At 38.1% G+C, this 20,682-nt stretch overlaps 1 protein-coding gene across 1 annotated transcript in view; it reads left to right on the top strand.

The window, feature by feature from the left end:
• Positions 1–20,682, top strand: part of LEO1 (LEO1 homolog, Paf1/RNA polymerase II complex component) — a 54,356-nt gene that overhangs the window by 32,034 nt on the left and 1,640 nt on the right. The window contains exons 9-11 of the mRNA XM_069098061.1: positions 7,777–7,912; positions 9,950–10,136; positions 13,516–13,613. Of these exons, the coding sequence (XP_068954162.1) occupies positions 7,777–7,912; positions 9,950–10,136; positions 13,516–13,613 (421 nt within the window). The remainder of the gene's footprint in view (positions 1–7,776; positions 7,913–9,949; positions 10,137–13,515; positions 13,614–20,682) is intronic.

Here is a 20,682-nt window from a genome sequence, read left to right as displayed (position 1 = left end):
GACTTGCCCAAGGTCAAACGACTAGTAAGTGTAAGTGTCTGAGGCCAAATTTGAACTCATGTTCTCCTGACTCCAGGGCCAGTACTCTATTCATTTGATCTTTAATGAAATAGGAAGCAACACTAAGTTCTGAGAAAGAGGCATTGCTTATCGAGATGAAGATGGGGTCTTGAGAGACCAGAATTAGGGAATATGGTTAGGGAGTCAGTTATAGATGAATAAAAGCCAGGAACCATTTATTTTAGAAAGCATGAATATGTAGTTGACCCTGCATAGTTTCATTTCTAACAGTGTTCAGGAATAGAGGAGGCATTTGGTAAGGGTAACTCACTTGAGGATTAGCATGATGGGAACAGTAGCAGGGTGGTATTTGGTCATGAAAACAGATTTGCTGTCCTCTCTTTTTGTGAATACTAGATTATCCTTTCCTTTTGAATATGTATATCTTTTTCTGCCGCTGTATTGGGCTTCCTCTCTTGTATTTTAGGACCACCTATTTATGATCTCTGACCACTAGAAAACCACAGAGTTTAGACCATAGGGCACAGGATCATGTTGTGAATTCTCAAGAGGAGATTTGGTCTGTGAATGTATATTCAGAGGATTAGGGTTGTCATGCACATATATCCTCTTTCTTTGGGCTGCAGATATTTTCTACAGGTTTCTTGTCATTTGTTTGTTCCTTTTTAGATATGTGAAATACATTTTCCAAGGAAGAGGTGCATTAGTTGTGTGTAAATTGTATCCAATGAATGACTAAAACACTTAATGATTCATACTAGTTTGTGAATTAACCAGATGTTTTCTTTTAATACAATTTTGCTCATGAAACAAAATCTTTTCAGAATACAGATAGCTTTTCATGAGCTACTGTTTCAGTTCTGTCCCGCCAAATGGGAACTAATAACTACCACACTGATACAGACTGATACAAACATTACTTACATGTACATATAGTTTTTGCTTTATGTAAATTCTCATTATGCAAACTCAACTTTACATAAAGAATTCTGAAAGAAATCCATATTCTAAAAAAAATCTAAAAAAAAAAGTTAATTTCACTGTGCAGCACTGGGCTCTCTGTCCCTACTCCTTCCCCTCTGCTTGGCAGTCTGTGGCTTCTTCCCCTTCCCACCCCCCAAAAAAAACCCAAACCCTTCCAAGTGAAAGCAGAAAAATGGACAAGGCCAGAGAGAGCATGGGGGTTTTTCTGGAGACCTCTGATGCAGACAGAGGAGACCTTTGCCTTGCTCCATCTACCTCCCATATGTCTGGCCCCTATTTGTCTGTCTTCTATCCATCTACATGGGTACCACATGTCTGTCCCTCTCCCTTGCACATTTCTTGTCCTTTCCTGTCTGTATCCATTTCTATCCCCCATGTGTCTGACCCTGATCCCCATGTGTCTGCCACCCATTTGTTCTTCCTCTTGGTTCCAGCCAGGCCCCCATGTGGTTGGCCCTGGCCTCTGTTCCTCCTCCTGCACTTGCTTCTCTGTCCTCGGCCCACACATGTCCTTGAACTGTGTGCCGGCCACCAGCCCCTTCCTTCCACAGGTATATGGACCTCTTCCTGACTCCCTCCCTAGCTCCCTCCTTTCTTCACATTGGCCTCATTATGTAAATATTTCTTTACCTAGAGGTCTCTCTGTACTCTTTAAGTCTGAAGTCATATAGCCGTCCATTTGAAAGTATTTGTGTATGTGTCATGTTTAGATTACTACTGAAATTGACAGTTCTGGAGCATTTACCAAGGTAGCAGTGGTTCTCAGTGTAGGGGTTAAATGTCCCTAATAGTGCTGGCACTCACTGCCCTCTGCCTCAGAAAACCCTGGTTGGTGCCTCTTCTACCACTGTGGTGTTGATCCAATGGCTTTCTTGGGTAGGGAATAGCAGCGAGGGAGAAACCTTCCTTAGAGGCTGCTGGAGCTTTGCAGGAATAGAATCCACTCTGTCCCCTCTTTCTTGCCATATACGTACATAATATTCAAGTCATGCCAGTAAAGTGACACTCTCTTGGGCAGCCGGCATATGTGCTTGTGCATGGTACCACAAAAAAAAAAATGAGCCATTTGAATTAGCATATGCCTGAGGCTTAAAATAAATTAGAGCAGCCCCAAAGATAGGAAAAAGTTTTGTGAATCCTACCTCTCCTTTTCATTAACTTTTCATTTTACTTTGAATTTATTTATAAGGCAGAATTTGTATCTGTGGAAGTGTATTCATTCAGTGAGCTGCTTTTCCAAAACATACCCACTAAATATGTATAGGTCCTTATCCTGGCAGGTGGCCCACAGCAGCATACTGCTGACCCACTTACATTGTTATATAATCAATAATACTGTTCATAGATGCTTTCTTTGGTTGCTGTCCATGTACCATTTGATCTCTAATAAAATAACTTGATTATTATTTGTATTGTATTTGGTGAAGAGAGAACTTTGCTAAAGCTGAACTCTTATAGTTTTTTTCTTGACAACTACAGTATTTACCCTTCATCTCCACTCATCCTGCTGCACCTTTGCTCCCTGAACAAAATGTGCCTCATGCTTCAATTCATAAACCATACACAAAAATCCTAAATAAGAGAAAAAGAAAGAGGGAAGAGAGACTATGTGTGTATAATACAGTATGTTCCTTCTTCATCTACTTGCTTCAAAAATTTTTTTTCTGTTCTGTGGATGCAGGAAGTTACCCATTTAATTTTCAAGTCTAGGAATGTGATTTTTAGCAGTGCACTGATTTTTGTGTTGGGGGTGGGGGGAGAGGAAGACAATCAGGGTTAAGTGACTTGCCCAGGATCACACAGCTAGTATGTGTCTGAGGCAGGATTTGAACTCAGGTCCTTCTAAGTCCAGGGCCAGTGCTCTATGCATTATGCCACCTAGTTGCCTCTCAGTGCATTGGTTTTTAACAATATTACATTATAACAAAATAATTTGGAAAAACTTTGGAGTTTATTATAATGAGATTTTTACCTATTAGCATATTTATTTGAATGGTTACTAGACAAAAATTTTTTGTCTATTATCTGATGAATATAATTCCTCTACCATCCTTACAGGCTTGTACTGAGAATCAAATGACATACTTACAAAAGCACTTAGCACAGTGCTTGGCACATAGTAAACACTGTATAAATGCTTATTCCCTGCCATCTTTTAAGCATTAGGAAGAAAGGGATATGGTTAGGAGAAGGAACATGGACAGGGGGAAAAAAACAAGAAACTTCGGCAGAAGTCCTGCAGATTGTAGAGGAAGATAAAGATTTTTACAGCCTAAGACTTATTGAATGTGGCAGCAGTAATCATCATTCATGATCTTTCTTTGGGAGTACAACAAAGAATGGATAGGTTCTTGTTCCTTGCTCCTGCAGATAAGAAATTCATGAATGTTGAATTCCTAAAGATCATTTTATTCATTTGAGAAACAATGTGGTATCATATTGGATAGAGAGAGCCAGCCACAAAGCCAAAAAGACCCTGGTTCAAGCCTTGCCTCTGATACATTATTGTGTGGGACCCTGTAGAAGTGCTTAATCCTTAGTGCACTAGGACTAGGCCAGAGATGTCAAATTCAATTGTATTTTATTTTAGTTTGTTAAATATTTCTCTAATACATTTAAATTTGGTTGGTGCTGACACCTCTGCTTTAGGCAGTTTTCTAAGACTATAAAAATTTCAGAGATGGTGCTAACTTGTGTTGGGGAAAGTTCTCTTTTTCATTGAAATCACCAGTCTAGTACCTATCCCTAATTCTTAATATTCAGTTATGTTAGTTGTGACATCAGTTGCCTAACAGGACTATGAAAAGGTAAAATATATTAAGAAAAAGAATTTCTTGTGGCATTAATAACTAACATTTATTATACAGTGCTTTAAGGCATATAGATGCTTATTTGGCTTGCATAGGAGAGTTTAATACTTAGCATAATATTTCTTATCCTTTGTGTTGAGTTACTGACATATGGTATAAAGAACTCATTTGTGTATCATGGCAAACAAGTGTGCCTAGGTCATAAAATAGTATGATAGTTGATAGAATGTTAAATGATAGATGTGATACAATCCAGCTCCCTCATTTTATATTCTCTCCCCTATGGGAATTTATCCTTTTAATCATCTACTCACTTTCTATGTACTTTCAGTTATTTTCAACTATTTCCTCTGTGATCCATTCAAACCATTGTCTTATACCTTTCTCCTTTATTTCTAAACTTCTAGAAGTAGTCTATGTCAGTGGTGTCAAATTCAAATAGAAATGGATATTTGCTGGCCCATATTGACTTGAAAACGAAAAATTAACATTATCTGTGTTGTATTATATTTTTATTTATTTTGTCAAACATTTTCCAACTTAAGTTTGACACTTGTTCTATGCTATCTTACTCCTTTTGTCTTAAAATGCTTCCTTTTTGGCTTTGAATTTCATGAGTTTTCTGAAAGAATTCTGTCTGAAGTCACTTATGACTTAATTGCCAAATCCAAGGATCTTTTCTCAAGCCTTATCCTCTTTGACATTTCTGTAGTTCTTGACACTGTTGACCACTTCAGTCTTCTAGAACCTTACTTGACATAACTCTCCTGATTTTCCTCTAATTTTTTTGTCTTCCACTTTAAATGTTTTATTTTTTTCTCCCAATTACATGTAACTTTTTTTTTGTTTTAAGTATTTTATTTTTTCCCCCAATTACATATGAAAACAGTTTTTAAAATTTTGAGTTCCAAATTCTCCCTCCTTCCTTGTCCCCCTTCTTGAGAAGGCATGCAATTTGATATAGGTTATATAAGTGCAGTCATGCAAAACATATTTCCATATTAGTTATGTTGTGAAAGAACCTCCCCCCAAAAAGTCACAAGAAAAATAAAGTAAAAAAGTATGCTTCAATCTGTATTCATATCCCATAAGTTCTCTCTCTGGAGATGGATAGCATTTTTCATCATAAGTCCTTTGGAATTGCCTTGATTCTTTGTATTGCTGTTGTACAATATTGCTATTAACGTGTACAGTGTTCTTCTGGTTCTTCTCACTTCATTTTGTATCAGTTCGTGTAAATCTTTCCAAGTTTTTCTGAAAGCATCCTGCTTGTCATTTCTTATAGCACAATAGTATCCTATCACAAATCTTTGGCATCACAAAAAAACTGAATAAATGTTTTTGTACCTATAGGTCATTTTCCTTTTTGTTTTTTTTATCTCTTTGGGATACAGATCTAGTAATGGTATTTCTGGGTCAAAGGGTATGCATGGTTTTATAATCCTTTGGGCACGGATCCAAATGACTCTCCAGAATGGTTGAATCAGTTCACAACTCTGCCTACAATGCATTAGTGTCTCAATTTTCCCACATCCCTTCCAACATTTGTTGTTTTCCTTTTCTGTCTTATTAGCCGATCTGATAGGTATGGGGTAGTATCTCAGAGTTGTTTTTAGTTTTTATTTCTCTAATCAATAGGGATTTAGAGCATTTTTTATGACTATAGGTAGTTTTGATTACTTCATCTGAAAACTGCCTGCTCATATCCTTTCACCATTAATTAATTGGGGAATGATCTGTATTTTTTTTTTTTTTGCTTTTTGGAGCGGGGAAAGACAGGGCAATTGGGGTTAAATGACTTGCCCAAGATCACAGGGCTAGTGAATGTTAAGTGTCTGAGGCTGGATTTAAACTCAGATCCTCCTGACTCCAGGGCCAGTGCTCTATTCACTGTGCCACCTAGCTGTCCCAGTGATTTGTATTCTTATAAATTTGACTCAGTTCTCTATATATTTGAGAAATGAGACCTTGGAGGGAGAAACTATAAAAATTTTCCCCAGTTTTCTGCTTTTCTTCTAATCTTGGCTACATTGGTTTTGTTTGTGTAAAACCTTTTTATTTAATGAAATCAAAATTACCCACTTTACATCCTGTAATGCTATCTCTTGTTTAGCCATAAATTCTTCACTCATCCATAGGTCTGAAAGGTAAACTATTCCATGCTCCCTTAATTTATTTATGGTATCACCCTTTAGGTCTAAATCACATACCCATTTTGATTGGTTTTTCTCTCATTTGATATCTTTCACTTTATCATTATCTTCTATTTTTGAAAGTGCTTTCCTGGGCTTATTTCTGTATTCATTTTCTATTCTGTCCTTTGCTTATCTTATCTGTTGTTATGGCTTCAGTTCTCACTTCTATGAAGATATATCCCAAATCTTACCATTCATTTTGACACTTATATATCGAGCCTTAGTTTCTGTACCTGAATTCTAGTACTACATTTCCCAGATGCCTTTTTTTGACACTTCCATGACAGTGTTCTACTGATAACTTGAACTCTGAACTAAGCCCCAAACTGAATTCATCATGTTGATTCCCAAAGTGGCCTCTTCTAAATTATTAAAATGAACACTTAATAGCTGTATGGTCATAGACAAGTCACTAGACCTCTCTGAATCTGTTTCCTCATTAAACTGGGATAATAATATGTATTGTACCTACCTCAGGTTTGGCATAAGGATCAATGAATATCATGTGCTAAGCATTCTAAAAATATTAAAATGGTCTATAATTATCAGCTCTTATTATTGATTTATTTAATCCAGACCTGTGACTTAATTGGTATAGGAAATTCCAAGTTAAGGAACTTCCTTCACCAGTACAGATGGACAGCTCTTCTGCAACTCATTTTTTGTGTGTAGCCAGTTTGTATCAGGCAGAACTGAAACCTAGCTCTTCCTGGCTATAAGACCTGACTCTCTGTCATGTTATTAATAGGATGTTGATAATGATATTCTACTTATCATTAGGCTTAAAACTTGAGCTTCATCTTTGACTTTTTTCTCTCCCTATTCTTGTCATCTAATAAGTTGCTGAGTCTTACGAAACCTATATATTGGGTATATTCTCCTTGATGGTTGGGTCTGCCATTTTTTATCTTTCTATACTGGATCATGCCACATGGTAGGAGTTTAACAAATTGTTGTTGAATTTTTGAATAGGCTGTTAAGCTTCAGAAGGTAAGTGAGTTATCCATGGTTGTCATACAGGTTATTGTACTGCTGTGATTTCCACTGAGGATTCTGATTCCCACACCTTGTTCTTTCCACTACATAATGCTTTTTCTTTTTTTTTTAATAAGCAATTGGGTTAAGTAACTTGCTCAAGTTACACGGCCAGTTATTTTGTGTGGGTGTTAAGTATCTGAGGCCAGAACCAATCCCAGATTTCCCGACTCCGGGGCCGGTGCTCTTACTGCACCAACTGGCTGCCCCACATGCACGGCCTTCTTAATTAGACCTTCTTCCTGAACTTTACAACTAATTTCTTAGGACTTGTGAAATGCACTAATTAAGGTTTTTTTGCATTGCAGAGAAAAGTTTATACTTCCCCTTCTCAGTCCTCTAGAACCTAAGCTATCTTTGTTATTATTTATCTTTTTCCATCTTGATTATCATAATTGCATACACTTTGTAAAAAACTTGACTTCTTTATGCTTCCCTTTCCATGAATTCCTTCATTTTACTTCCTCTAACCAATGGTTATTAGGGATTATAGAACAGAAGTCCTTCCTCTCTCCCCTTACCTAAGGGCCACAACAGATGTAGACATTCATGAGTATACTAGACAATAAAAAAGACTTAGAATTAGCTTCTTTGTTCAGACTTGCAGGATGTAGTGTATGTTGTTGCTTGTTAATTTGTATAAATATGTAAATGTTCATGTCATAAGTATTATGATTAGCTTTCAAAGGTATTTGTTAAACAGTAATACCTTTTTGCTTATTTTTTGACAGACCTCACTCTACAGACAGTGCCACACATAGGAAGATGACCCTGTCACTTGCTGATAGATGTTCAAAGACACAGAAAATTAGAATCTTACCCATGGCTGGTCGTGATCCAGAATGCCAGCGCACAGAAATGATTAAGGTATTTTGAGCTTAGGTTTGTCCTATGATTTTGTTTATTAAGAGTAGTATTTTTATTTACCTACTCTTTAGTTGACTGTCGTTATAATTACTACCTACTTATATGATCAGAAATCCCTTAGCGTGGGATGAGACTAAAGGGTGGTTATAGTAGCAAAGTAGAACTCAAGGTTACTTAAAAAATAGTTTGATTCAGCTTTTCACCTAGCCATTTCAGCTGTTATTCAGTTGCTCATTTTAAGCTGTGGTTGAAAATACATTTCAGTAACCATTTAGATTCAGTTTAGGACCATTACAAAATTGAATTGAGATGATAAATGTTCCTGGAGAAGAACTGATAAAATATTCCTCTTTTCTTTGTAGAAGGGTATGAAATATTACATCTTCAATCTGAGATGGGGTACTGTGGGTGTGAAATATGTCTTATATTTTCACATTGTTGTTGGTGATTGGTTTTGCTAAACTGCTTTTTAAAAATCTTTTTTGTTTTTCTGACTAGGTATGGTTGTGGGAGAGTGGTATGTGAGAGAGGTATTTGGAAATGGTGTCATAAAATCAAAAGATAGAAAGAAATTTAAAAAGTGGTAGGGAGTCTCATTAGGTAGGTGTAGGGATGTGATAGAATGATACCTACATCTAGATCAGAATAGGACTTTCTAGTTGTGGTTGGAATGTATTAGGTTAATTTATGATGGTATACTTTTCAGAATTCCAAATTTATGGAATTCATAAATGAGGGCACAGATTGTCCGGCATGTTATCTCCAGGAGACAGTTAGTTGGTATTATGCAGCTGCTAGCTTATATTTCCTGACAAACAAAATACATTGTTACAGACACTCATGTTTTCAGTCTTCTTTCTTACTCTCTGCCTCTGACAAGTGTGTTTGTCATTCATTTCTGAGCCATGTTTCCTATATAACTTCTTTCCCTTTTTTGGGAAAGGATGTTGTAGGAGGAAGAAGAAGGGAGGAGTCAGCTAGGTGCTATGGCATCCTGCCCTCCAGTCTCATTGTCAGTTTAGTTTGCTGGTTGTATCTCTTTCTGCCAAGCCTGTCATTTTATCCTCTGGAAACCTGCCATTTTGTCCTCAGAAGCAGGTTCAGCAAAGCTAGGTATTGCCATAGTACCATTGTGAAATCAGCACATGAATCTGTGGTATTTACTTACCTGGAACTGGCCATAAAGTCCCAAGTTGGTCTTTGTAACCTCCCGAGAGGACAGAAGTCCTGCAGGAGTGATGGGAGAGTCCAGTATGGATCTCCTTAAAAGTAAATTATATTTTATTATCTTGGGAGTTTCTTTCATTTATTTTTCAGAGTAGGTTCAGTGGAGATTTTTATAGTTAAACTAGGCTTTAGCCAATCTCTCCCCAGCTCTTGGAGTTGGTATATAATTTTTATAAATAGTTTTTAGTATAACTAAATTTTGCTAAATTAAAAAAATGCATAGGCTTTAATGTTATGAACTCTTATGTATATAAAATGGCTCACACTGAGATGGGAAAGGCAGAGAAATGCTGTGGAGAAACTGAAGTGAAATTAAGGCTCCATATTATAGTTCAATACCTACCTCTGTTTCCCATTACCAGTGGGCTTAGCTGTGATGAGGTCTGTGACTTGAAGGATGCAGACATAACTCTCCTAAGACTTGTGATCAGTTTATAGTTTCTAGATAAATAAATATGATCTGCTGCAAGGAGTAAGTGCCAGGAATCTTTTGTATGTGGGTATATCTTCAGGTCTTGTAGCCATAGCTTAGGATACAGCTAGAAGCTCCAGTGACATCTGCACCTGCTAAAGAGTTCCTGAAGAATATTGCTGTATAGGTTCTTTCTAGTCTGGATAAGGGATCTATTACATCTTACCTGTTTACATATGTTTCCCTTACTTTCATAACTAAAGAAAAATAGCCTTGGCATTTGGCTTAATGAACAGAAAAATGACTTTGTGATCTGAAGAAAAAAGAGCTCATAAATAAATGAAGCTAATTATTTGTAATGTATTGAGTCAGCTCATGATGGTTGGTTTCCTTGACAGAAAGAGGAGGAACGGTTAAGGGCTTCCATTCGTAGAGAGTCTCAGCAGCGCAGAATGCGAGAGAAACAGCACCAGCGAGGACTTAGCGCAAACTATTTAGAACCAGATCGTTATGACGAAGAGGATGAGGGGGAAGAGTCAATTAGCCTGGCAGCTATTAAAAATAGATATAAAGGTGGCATAAGAGGTAAGTTTTAATTCTTTAGATGAAGCTAAATGGATTGAAATTTTAATTAAATTTTTAATTGAAATTAAATTTTGACATTTTAACTTGCACATTATGTAATCTGAACCCCATGTTTCTGAGAACCATATTTTTTTTTTTTTGGCCTTTTTTTTTGGAGGGCAGTTGGGGTTAAGTGACTTGCCCAAGGTCACACAGCTAGTTTTTTCTGTGTGTGTTGAGTGTCTGAGGTCAGATTTGAACTCAGGTCCTCCTGACTCCAGGGCCAGTGCTCTACTCCCTGCGCCACCTCCCTGCCTCTGTCTTGTATTTTTAACTGCCTGTTGGACTTCTTGAGCCAGATGTCCTATAGATGTGTTAAACTGAGCATGTACAAAGCTGAACTCATTTTCCCTCCCAAACCCTTCCATGTTCTGAACTCCTTTGTCAAGAGCACCATCATCCTGCCAGTTACCCAGGCTTCCAACTTAGGGGTTATCCTCAACTCCTTTCCCTCATGCCCCTTAGCCAATCAGTTGCCAAGTCTTGTTTGTACTTTCATAACGTGTCTCATATACTTCTCTTTTTTACAAAACTCTGACATTGCCATTATGAGAGACGGTGATAAGGGCCTTCATCCCCTTATACACAGACTAATGCAATAGTCTTCTGGTGGGTCTCCCTGTCTCAAGTCTCTCCACATTCTAGGCCACCCTTCACTTAGCTGTCAAAGTGATCTTCCTAAAGCACAGATCTGACCATGTCACTCCTTTGTTCAATAAACTCTAGTGGCCTTTCATTACTTCCAGGATCAAATATAAGATCCTGGTTGGCTTTTAAAGTCCTTTGTAACCTAGCACCTTCCTAGTGTCCAATATTCTTAGAACTTACTACCCGCTGTTTACTCTTTTAGTCCACAAGTAGGACGTCCCACCTCCCAAGGCAGGGCACTTTCACAGACTGGAATGCTCGCCTTCACCTTCACCTGGCTTCCCTTGTAGCCACTGAACTCACACCTTTTGTAAGAAGCCTTTCCTGAGGTGATCTCCACTTGATCCTGTCTATCTCTTGCTTGTAAATGACTGTTTGTATGTTGCCTACACCATTAGGCTGTGAGCTTCTTGAGAATAGGGACTGCTTTTTGCCATTCTTTGAAACCCCAGTGCTTAGCACAGGGCCTGGCAATTAGGGGCGCAATAAATGGCTGTTGACTTGGGGAAGTCAAAATGTTTTCCATTTTACTTTTTTCTTGGGCTAAGTAGTTCCATTTTGAAAAAAAAAATTAAATTGTTATCCCACTTTATTTCTGAAGTAAAGGAAGCTGAATTAATCAGATTCTAAGTGATTTTTTTTTCTGCCTTTTTGGAGGGCAGTTGGGGTTAAGTAACTTGCCCAAGGTTACATGGCTAGTTTTTTTGTGTGTATGGGTGTTAAGTGTCTGAGGCTGGAACTGAACTTGGGTCCTCCTGACTCTGGGGCCGGCACTTTACTCACTGTGCCACTTAACCATCTAAGTGATTTTTTAAAATAATGACTCTTTAGTAGAACCTATATGTGATTTCATGCTTCCATGGAGGGGAGGGGGGAATAGAGGGAGAGAGGGGGAGAAAAATTGGAACTCAAGGGATTGTGGAACTGAATGTTGTAAACTAAAAGTAAAAAAAAAATTAAAGAAAAAAAGTAATTACACTTTGTATTCCTTCTTCTTCCTTTATTACCTGTAGTTCCCTTTTCTTTCTGCAGAATTACTGTTTATATCCATTCACCTCTCCCCTATTTTTCCCTTGTCTACATACAGCAATTCTGATGTGCTCAGCTCTTACCCACACCCCTGCATGCTACCTTCTTCATGCCAGTTGCTTTTTCTTTGAAAAGCAAAAATTTGTACATTCTTGAAAAATGTACAAATAAATCTCTTAGTGTAGTAGTTCACTTTGGGCTGTTGTGTTAGGAACTCTTTTCCTCTGTAAAGTGAAATAAATACAGTATAATATAAAGAAATAAAGTAAAAAGCAATAATTCATGATTTTTAGCGAGAAAAATGTTAAATGTTCAGCTTGCTTGATTTTAAGATCAATTTAAGGAATATAAAACCCAATACATCTATCTAGTACTAAAAATATATATATTAAGAGTCCTCAGTTCTCTTGTGGTTAGTTAAAAGAGAAGGGAAGTAGGAAGGAACAAGAGGAAGAGAGAATGGAAAAGGTTTTTTCTTTGTTTTTTTTTTTAATAGACTGAGGAAAATTGTTTTTCTTGTATGTTGCCATTCACTTTTCCAATGGGCATCATGAATGTTATCAGCTGTTGATACTGTCCTTTAAAATGTTGAAAAGTTTAGAAATAGCATATTCTTAGGAAGCAGCTTTCCATTTATGTTCATTTTTTCTTTTTTCTTTCTTTCTTTATTTTTTGCAGGCAATTGGGGTTAATTGACCTGTTCAAGGTCACACGGCTAGTTTTTGTGATAAGTGTCTGAGGCTAGATTTGAACTCAAGTCCTCCTGACTCCAGGTCCAGTGCTCTATTTACTACGCCACCTGGCTGCCCCCTTTTTATTTAATTTTAAAGCACAGACTTTATTTTATTTTATTTTTTTTCAGTTCCATATTCTCTCTAGTTAGGGGCAGCTACTACCTGCTAAGGAAGTCTTTACAACCTTTGTATAGTTCTAAAGGTTAGGAAATTTATTTAAATCAAACCTAAATTTGTGTCTTTGGAACTCCTTCCCCCAAGCAACTTACCTTCTTGGCCATCAAGTCAAGCAGAACAACTCTTTTTTTCCCTTTTTTTCTTTTTTTTGGAGGGGAAAGGGCAGGGCAATTGGGGTTAAATGACTTGCCCAAGGTCACATGGCTAGTAAGGGTTAAGTGTCTGAGGCTGGGTTTGAACTCAGGTCCTCCTGACTCCAGGGCTGGTGCTCTATTCACTGTGCCACCTAGCCACCCCCCAGGACAAGCCTTAATACTCTCTCACGTAATATCTCTTCTATTGGAAAGCCACGATGTCCTGTTTAATTCTTCTCTTCTCCAGGGTAAATTCTCCATTGGATACTCTGTCATCAGCTGAATCTCCTTCACCATGGCTGTCACTATCCTCCTCTGCATGCTCTCTAGTTTTATCACTGTCCTCCCTGAAATGGTGTGCTTAGAACTGAATACCACATTGCAGATATGCTCTGGCCAAGGCAGAGTGGAGAGTGGTTAATTGCTCCTTATTCCTGTTAGCTGTGCTTCTCAATGCAGTCCAAGATTTCACTAGCTTCTTTTGGATGCCATATCACACTGTTGACTCATTGAGCTTGATGTCCACTAGAGCCTCCAGATCTTTCTCAGATGAACTGTTTCTAGCTTTCCCTTCCAAGATAAATTATATGTTTTAAATGACTTCACTTTTGATTTTAGAGGAACGAGCTAGGATCTATTCTTCTGATAGTGATGAGGGATCCGATGATGACAGAGCACAACGATTGCTCAAAGCAAAGAAACTGACCAGCGATGAGGTAAGATGTGTGTTCACTTTGTTCATTTGTAGGTAGTAGTGGCTGAAGATTTATTCTAGATTAATACTAGAAATGAGAGGCAAGATGGTGTGGTGGACAGAGGCCTTGTCATCAGAAAAACTCTGGGGTCAGGGACAGATCATTTAACTTCTCATTGCCTCAGGCACCACCACAAATCACAGGATGTTTCCTTGCAAAGAGATCTTAATGCTGATGACATACATCATAGGTTCAGACTAAAATAGATTCATAGAAGTGGTTTTTAACTCCAATTTTTATTACTTGATCAGTTGGCTGATTATAACATAACAGACACAGAGATTTAAAGGCTCATTTATTCCAGTGAAATATATATGTTTTGGTGAGCAGGGTTGATTGTTGTATTTATCACAAGTTTCTGATAATTGAAATGTTTGCTTCACAGACAGGCAGACAGCACAATGGATGAAGTACCAGGCCTAGAGGCAGGAAGACCATTTTAATAACTGTGTGACCCTGGGCAAGTTACTTAAACCTCTGCTTGCCTCAGTTTCCCCAACTTTAAAATGGGGATAATAATAGGACCTAGCAGGATATAAGGATCAAATGAGAATATTTGTTGTGTTTATTACAGTGTCTGGCACATAGTAGAGTCTATATAAATGCTTATTCACTTCTCCCTCTTTCCCCATCAACCTTCAGAATGTGATACCTTTTTTTTTTTAAGGCAAATAGGCCATAGCTACCATGAGATGTAATACACAGCAGATAGTACAAGTCCATCTTGTCCATCACTCATATATCATAAAAAAGCATAAAATGTTGTAATATGACTGTTGACGAAATATAGCAAACCTGGGTATTCCTTTATTTCCTAAATTCTTTATGCTCCATTTTGGGCACTTTTGAATGTCTTGAGGATATTTTCTCATGAATTTTAAATAATTTCCAGACATTTTCCTCTGTCAGTATTGGTGTTTGTTTATCCATACCCACATAATGCTATAATTCTAGTTGAATGATGTCTTCATACACATGGGTCAGTAGTTGATGGTAGGAAGTGAAGGGAAAGGAGTAAGCCTTTATATAGCACCTATTATGTGCCAGGCCACTGTACTAAGCCCTTTTTTGAAGATCCTATCTCATTTGAGCTGAGGCAAGTTTAGAGGCAGGTGGTATGCTGGATGGAAAGAGCACTGGCCTAGGAGTCCAAGGGCTTGGTTTCTTTTTTTTTTTTTTTGTAAGCAATCGGGGTTAAGTAACTTGCCCAAGGTTACATGGCCAGGTGTTTCTGGGTGGGTGCTAAGTGTCTGAGCCTGGGATTCAATCCCCAGGTCATCCTGATACTGGAGCCAGTGCTCTTACTTACTGTGCTACCTGGCCACCCTGCAAGGGCTTGGTTTTAAGGCACAGATTACTTAATCAGTCTGAACTGTTTACTCATCTGTAAAGTGGGGATATGATAGCACCTGCCGTTCCTACCACATGAGATTATCTTAAGAATCAAACGAGATAATGTATGTGAAAATGTTTTTAAAATGATAAAGGCACAATGTAAGTGTAAGCATCTGTTGTGTTTTTTTCTACCGTACACATTTGAATGTTCTTCTAATGCACATATATGAAATGTGCCTATTTAGTTTACCTGGTTCATGTTCCTTTCTTTTCCATTGTTATTTTTAATTTTAAAACGTGAACAGCTTAGCCCACAGTTAAATATGCTATGAGAGATTTCTTTTGTGGTGTAAAATTTCCACAGCCTGCCTATTTTTAGGGTATGAATTGTAGAATTTAATGTTTCCAAAGAACTAAGATGTGACATTTTGGCAGAAATTGATGGATTGGCTTGGAACAGATTTGTTTTTCATCGGGATGAGGAAATATCCTAATGGCACATTTACAGTATGCTGAACAGTTGGCAAACAGGGCGCTCATCATCCAAACAGATGATATTTGGTTGGTGGTAGGCGAAGACTGAATTAAAATTGAAAGGTAGCTTGTAGCCAAACTGCCTTATTCCTAGGGCCTTAGAAATCACCAACAGGTCATTTTGCTGTAGTTTTTTGTATGACACAATAAGAATTTAAGGGAAACAGCTTGAGCATTAAGTCATTCTTTTTCTACTCAAATTTATGTGCCTATATTCTGTATGTATGTATAATTTTGTAGCCATATTTTCTTTAAGAAGCTCATGTCAGGGCAGCTTGGTGGTGCAGTGAATAGAGCACCAGCCCTGGAGTCAGGAGGACCTGAATTCAAATTCAGCCTCAGACACTTAACATTTACTAGCCATGTGACCTTGGGCAAATCACTTAACCCCAATTGTCCTACCTTCCCCCTCAAGAAAGCCAAAAAAAAAAAAGCTCATGTTTACCTCAGCAACTGTACCTTCAGTACTCCTTTGTGAATTTAATTAGCATGTAAGCATCAGTAATATGGAGAATAGATACCTTTCAGCAAACTTTCATTACTCAAACTCCATAATGTAGGAGGGGTCTTTTGAAAGAGTTCAGCCTCCCTTCAGAGTACAACTTGGGGCCCCCAGAGTAAGAAACTGAGTGAAACCTTTTGGCAAGAAATATTTGTGACAAATGACAAATATTTCATTGGGCAACTGAGCATCTATGGGCATATGGCTCTTCTAGCTGTCAGGTTTAAGGAGGTGTGGGCAGTGAGGACTTCATTTACCCAACAGGAGTAAACCAGCAAAGACTAGAGAGCAACTTGCCCAGAACAAAAGGATCAGGTGTGTCTATTGTTGGGCTTTCCAGGGTTAACTTCTGTACAAACAGCATCCATTAAACCTGACTGCCTCCTAGATCCTGCCCTTGCACCCATAATGTTTTCAGAACAGGTTGTACTTAAGACTAGGGACTGGCATTCTTTTAGAATTAACATGCCAAGTCTCTGATTTAAGGTTGCATGTGCCAGAAACCATTTAGAGTTTTTGGGAAATTTTAGTGCTTTAAGGGACACCTACATTTTAACATTTAAAAGTTTTTGAGATTAAATTATAGTATGTAAAGAATATAAGGTTTTGGAAAATATTTAAACTGCATCTGAAATTAAGGTAAAATGCCATTTTACCAGTTTAGATATGGTTCTTGTCCCAGGTCAGGAAGAAACAATGGCAGGTGGGAAATGAGTCACATAGCTACACTCAGTGCCAGCAAGCTGTGCCCTCCTTCCCCCCAACTGCATCATCCAGGCCAGGACACAAGCAGGCTGCCACCTGGCAGGCTTCTCTTGGGTAGATTTCCACTGCCACCATCTGGGAGGTCAGAGAGGATTTCTTTTTTTAGTGACTGGACCCTAAGATTCATGACTTTTCATGTTTGCCTTCCCCCTGACGTTCCCCTCCCTGCAGTGTCTGCTGTACAAATTGTCAGATGTATGAAAATTAAAGTGCTTGATTACATTGAGAGTCTTGGGGAACCTGTGTAATAGCCAAGTTATAGATCTCTTGATATATATATCTCACCTTTACCTTCTCCTCTCTAACAAAGGAGGCAGAGCTATTTCCTTCAGTCCCATAGACCCACATCTTGCCTTCAGGTTGAAACTGAAACTGCTCTCCAGCAGAGTTAACATGGCTTCAGTCCATAGAAGTTCTCTATTCTTCTTTTCTTGGTTATCTTTTCCCTGGATGGCAGATGGTTGTTATGGTAGGGGATGGTGTGAACAAGCTTGCAGTTTTGAGAGAATAATTTAGGTTGTAATATCTCAAAGGTAAGAGGTGAAGAGGGATGAGGAAATGATAAAAGGAATCTTCTGGAGAGGCATGGACGGGGAAGTCTCAGGTGGAAAAAACTTAAGTCTACCCTGAGTTTACCTCACAATTCGAGGTTCAGCCTGCCTCCTGAGCCATACTTGTGTTCATGGATGGGGAGGGTGGAAAGAATCTAGCAAACTCAGATGATCGCCCTGAGACTCGACCAATCTTTCCTCTTCCACACTAAGTATTCAGAACTATTGATTAACTATATGAATAATTATATAAATTATAATTATATGAATATATATTCATATATAATATAATATATATTCATATATTATATTAGAAATTAAATTATAAATTATAATTATATGAATATATATATGAATATAAATATATAAATTATAATTATATGAATAAACAGCTTATTCTTAGCTCCCACTTCATTTTACGTACTTTGATCATCAGAGGGCTTATAATAGGAGGGTCCAATGAGAAAGACTTCAAGTTGTTTTTTTTTTTAGATTTTTCTTTTTGCTTTTTGGAGGGAGGAAGGTAGGGCAATTGGGGTTAAGTGACTTGCCCAAGGTCACAGGGCTAGTATTTTTGTGTTGTGTCTGAGGCATGATTTGAACACAGGTCCTCCTGATTCCAGGGCCGGTGCTTAATTCACTATGCCACCTAGCCGCCCCCAAGACTCAAGTTTTGATAGTGATAAAAGATATACTATTGCCCAATCTCAAATTGTTGGCAATAAATAAACACTGTTAATAATTCTAACAATAACAAATATGTATATACATGTATATATATATGTGTATATGTATGTATATACAGAGAGAGAGTGTGTATTTGTGAAGCTCTTCACAAATAGCTCATTTGATCTTCATAACAACCCTAGGAGGTAGGTGCTCCCTACCTACCTACCTACTTTTACAGGGAGTAAAGAAACTTAGGCCGGCAGATGTTAAGTGACTTGCCCAGGGCCACACAGTTAATAAATGTCAGTAAATGTCTGAGGTGGGATTTTAACTCGGGTTTTCCTGACTTCAGATCTAGCATCCTATGTGCCACCTGGCTGCATCATTCTCCTGGCAAAAGCCCAGAGGACCAAGTATGAGAAAACCCGCACTCTCTTCTCTACTCAGTCTCCTACGATTACTGGGAATCTGTGAGGAATCCCTGGTTCTGCTAGGCAAACAACAGAATCAGGATTCATGGTAGCATCCCTAACATAGAATCCATTATGTAGATTCACATTCTTCATAGAGATAAAATCTGTACATCAAAAATGATTTCCCACTTTTAAACAATAATTGTTGCTAAAATGTCTCCCCCCATTCCCCTCCCAGGTGTGGAACATCTTGTTCTCTAGGCCAGAGTTCACAGAGTCCTGGTCCCTGTGTTTGGAACCATTTGCCTTACACTTGGCAGTAAAGCCAAATCCATCTAGTATCTAAGAACACCCAACAAAACCCTAAAGGACAGGTATTCATGGTAGTACCAAGGCTTCCCATTTGTTCTATGATCATAAGACAGGAATAGAAGACTGGGGCTTTTTCTCCTCTCCCCACTTTGGAGCTTATGCCTTTATTTATTTATTTACATGTGCAGTATTGTACAATTTGTTTAAAAAATTTTCAAAATATTTTATTTCCCCCCAGTTACATGTAAATACTATTTTTAACAGTCCTTTAAAAATTTTTTTGAGTTCCAAATTTTCTCTCTCCTTCCCTCCCTCCCTTCTTGAGACAGTAAGAAATTTGATATAGGTTAAACTTGGTCAGTCATACAAAATATATTACTATGTTAGTCATTTTTCATGACTTTTAATAGCAAAATCATGCCTTGTGTCACTTGAATCCCTGCCATATAGTAATTCAGAATGGTGGCAGGTACTCTTACTGGTAGAAAGCAAGGAGTCTAATCATAAAGTAGCTGCTGGACATATCTTGGCCTCTCTTACTTTCTTGGAGTGGTGGCAGAGCTTAGGAAATATACATGAACAGCAAAACCAAATAGGGAAGAGAAGAGGCTGATGGGTGGGGATAAGCATGGGGAAAATAGGAAGGTTGGGGAAGGGGTGTGGAAACCATTGCACAGCATAAAGATATTACCCTTTCCCCCCTTCACAAAAAGGGATATATGGCAGTTGTCCCCTTTCCTCATTTTCTTGGTGAAGAATCTTGTCTTTAGAGTGGGGAAAGGGAGCTGACAGGAGTGTTATCTCTGTACCTAGTAAGCATTTATTGTTGGAATTTTGCCAGCCAGAGAAGCAGCTCTCTTTTTAATTTACATTACTAATATGATTTTAACTGTCCCTTGTAAAGTTGTTTCCCTTAAATTTTTTTTTTTTTGGGTATACTTAAGGATATTAGATTGGGGGGGAGGGGTAATACCTGTAGTTTTTCTTCTCAGAATAAGTAGATGACAAAAGACATTTTATCCTAATAACTTTTTAGTCTGTAATTTTGACTAGTACTGTGATTACCTCTTAGAATCATCTTGCATATGGTGATTACATAAGGATTTTGAGTTAGAAGGTACATTAGAGAGAATAGGCCTATCCGCTTTATAAGTGAAAAAACTGAAGGCCAGATTGGTTAAGTGCGTGCCTGGCCCTGCTCATCCAGCTGCATATGACTCCAGTTCCAGGGCTTTTTGTGGTACCATGTTTTTCCTACCTCTGGCCTAGGCATCTGACTGCGTTATCTAGTAAGAAGAAGCATGAGTATAAGGTTCAGCACTGCAGAAGTTACAACAACCATCCATGCTCATTTGATCCTTATACCAGTCCTTGGAGACTAGAATTGCAGGTGTAATCTTCATTTTACAGAGGAGGTTCAGAGTTTAATCAACGGGTCACACACATTCAGGATTAGAGTTGAACAAAGGTCTCACTTGACTTGACTCTGGCTCCATTGCCTCCAGGCCCACTGGTCTTGGCCTTACACTGGGCCTGTGTCCATTTCCTGGTATACAACTAATTAGGCTTGGCTCATTTATAAAGCTTGTAAAGGGACATGCCTTAAGATTTCTGTTGGAAATATGAGAGAGAAGGTGATGTTTACTTTCTTCAGACATAGTTCCGGACATGAAGGATTCAACATTATGATTTGGACTAAACTATGTGTGATAAAAGTAGAAACACTGATCCTGAATGTGTTAAGGTAGAAACACTGATCCCGAGTGTGTTTAGAGGGAAGGTCTCTACTACTGCTGCTATGTAATTGAGTGTGTCCCACCTTCTGTAAGGATGGGCACAAGGACAAACTGTATTTAAGGCATTTTACATTATTTGAGTGAATGATTTCATCTCGGTCATTCCAGAGCCTAGCACAATGCCTTGTGCACAGGTGATAGGTTTGTTAAGTG

Source organism: Petaurus breviceps, unplaced genomic scaffold (assembly GCF_028583685.1).
Source record: "Petaurus breviceps papuanus isolate PSGF00001 unplaced genomic scaffold, PetGlider_PUasm1.0 37, whole genome shotgun sequence".
Taxonomy (NCBI): domain Eukaryota; kingdom Metazoa; phylum Chordata; class Mammalia; order Diprotodontia; family Petauridae; genus Petaurus; species Petaurus breviceps.
Note: the sequence above shows the minus strand (reverse complement) of the source record. Positions and strands in the feature narration are given on the sequence as shown.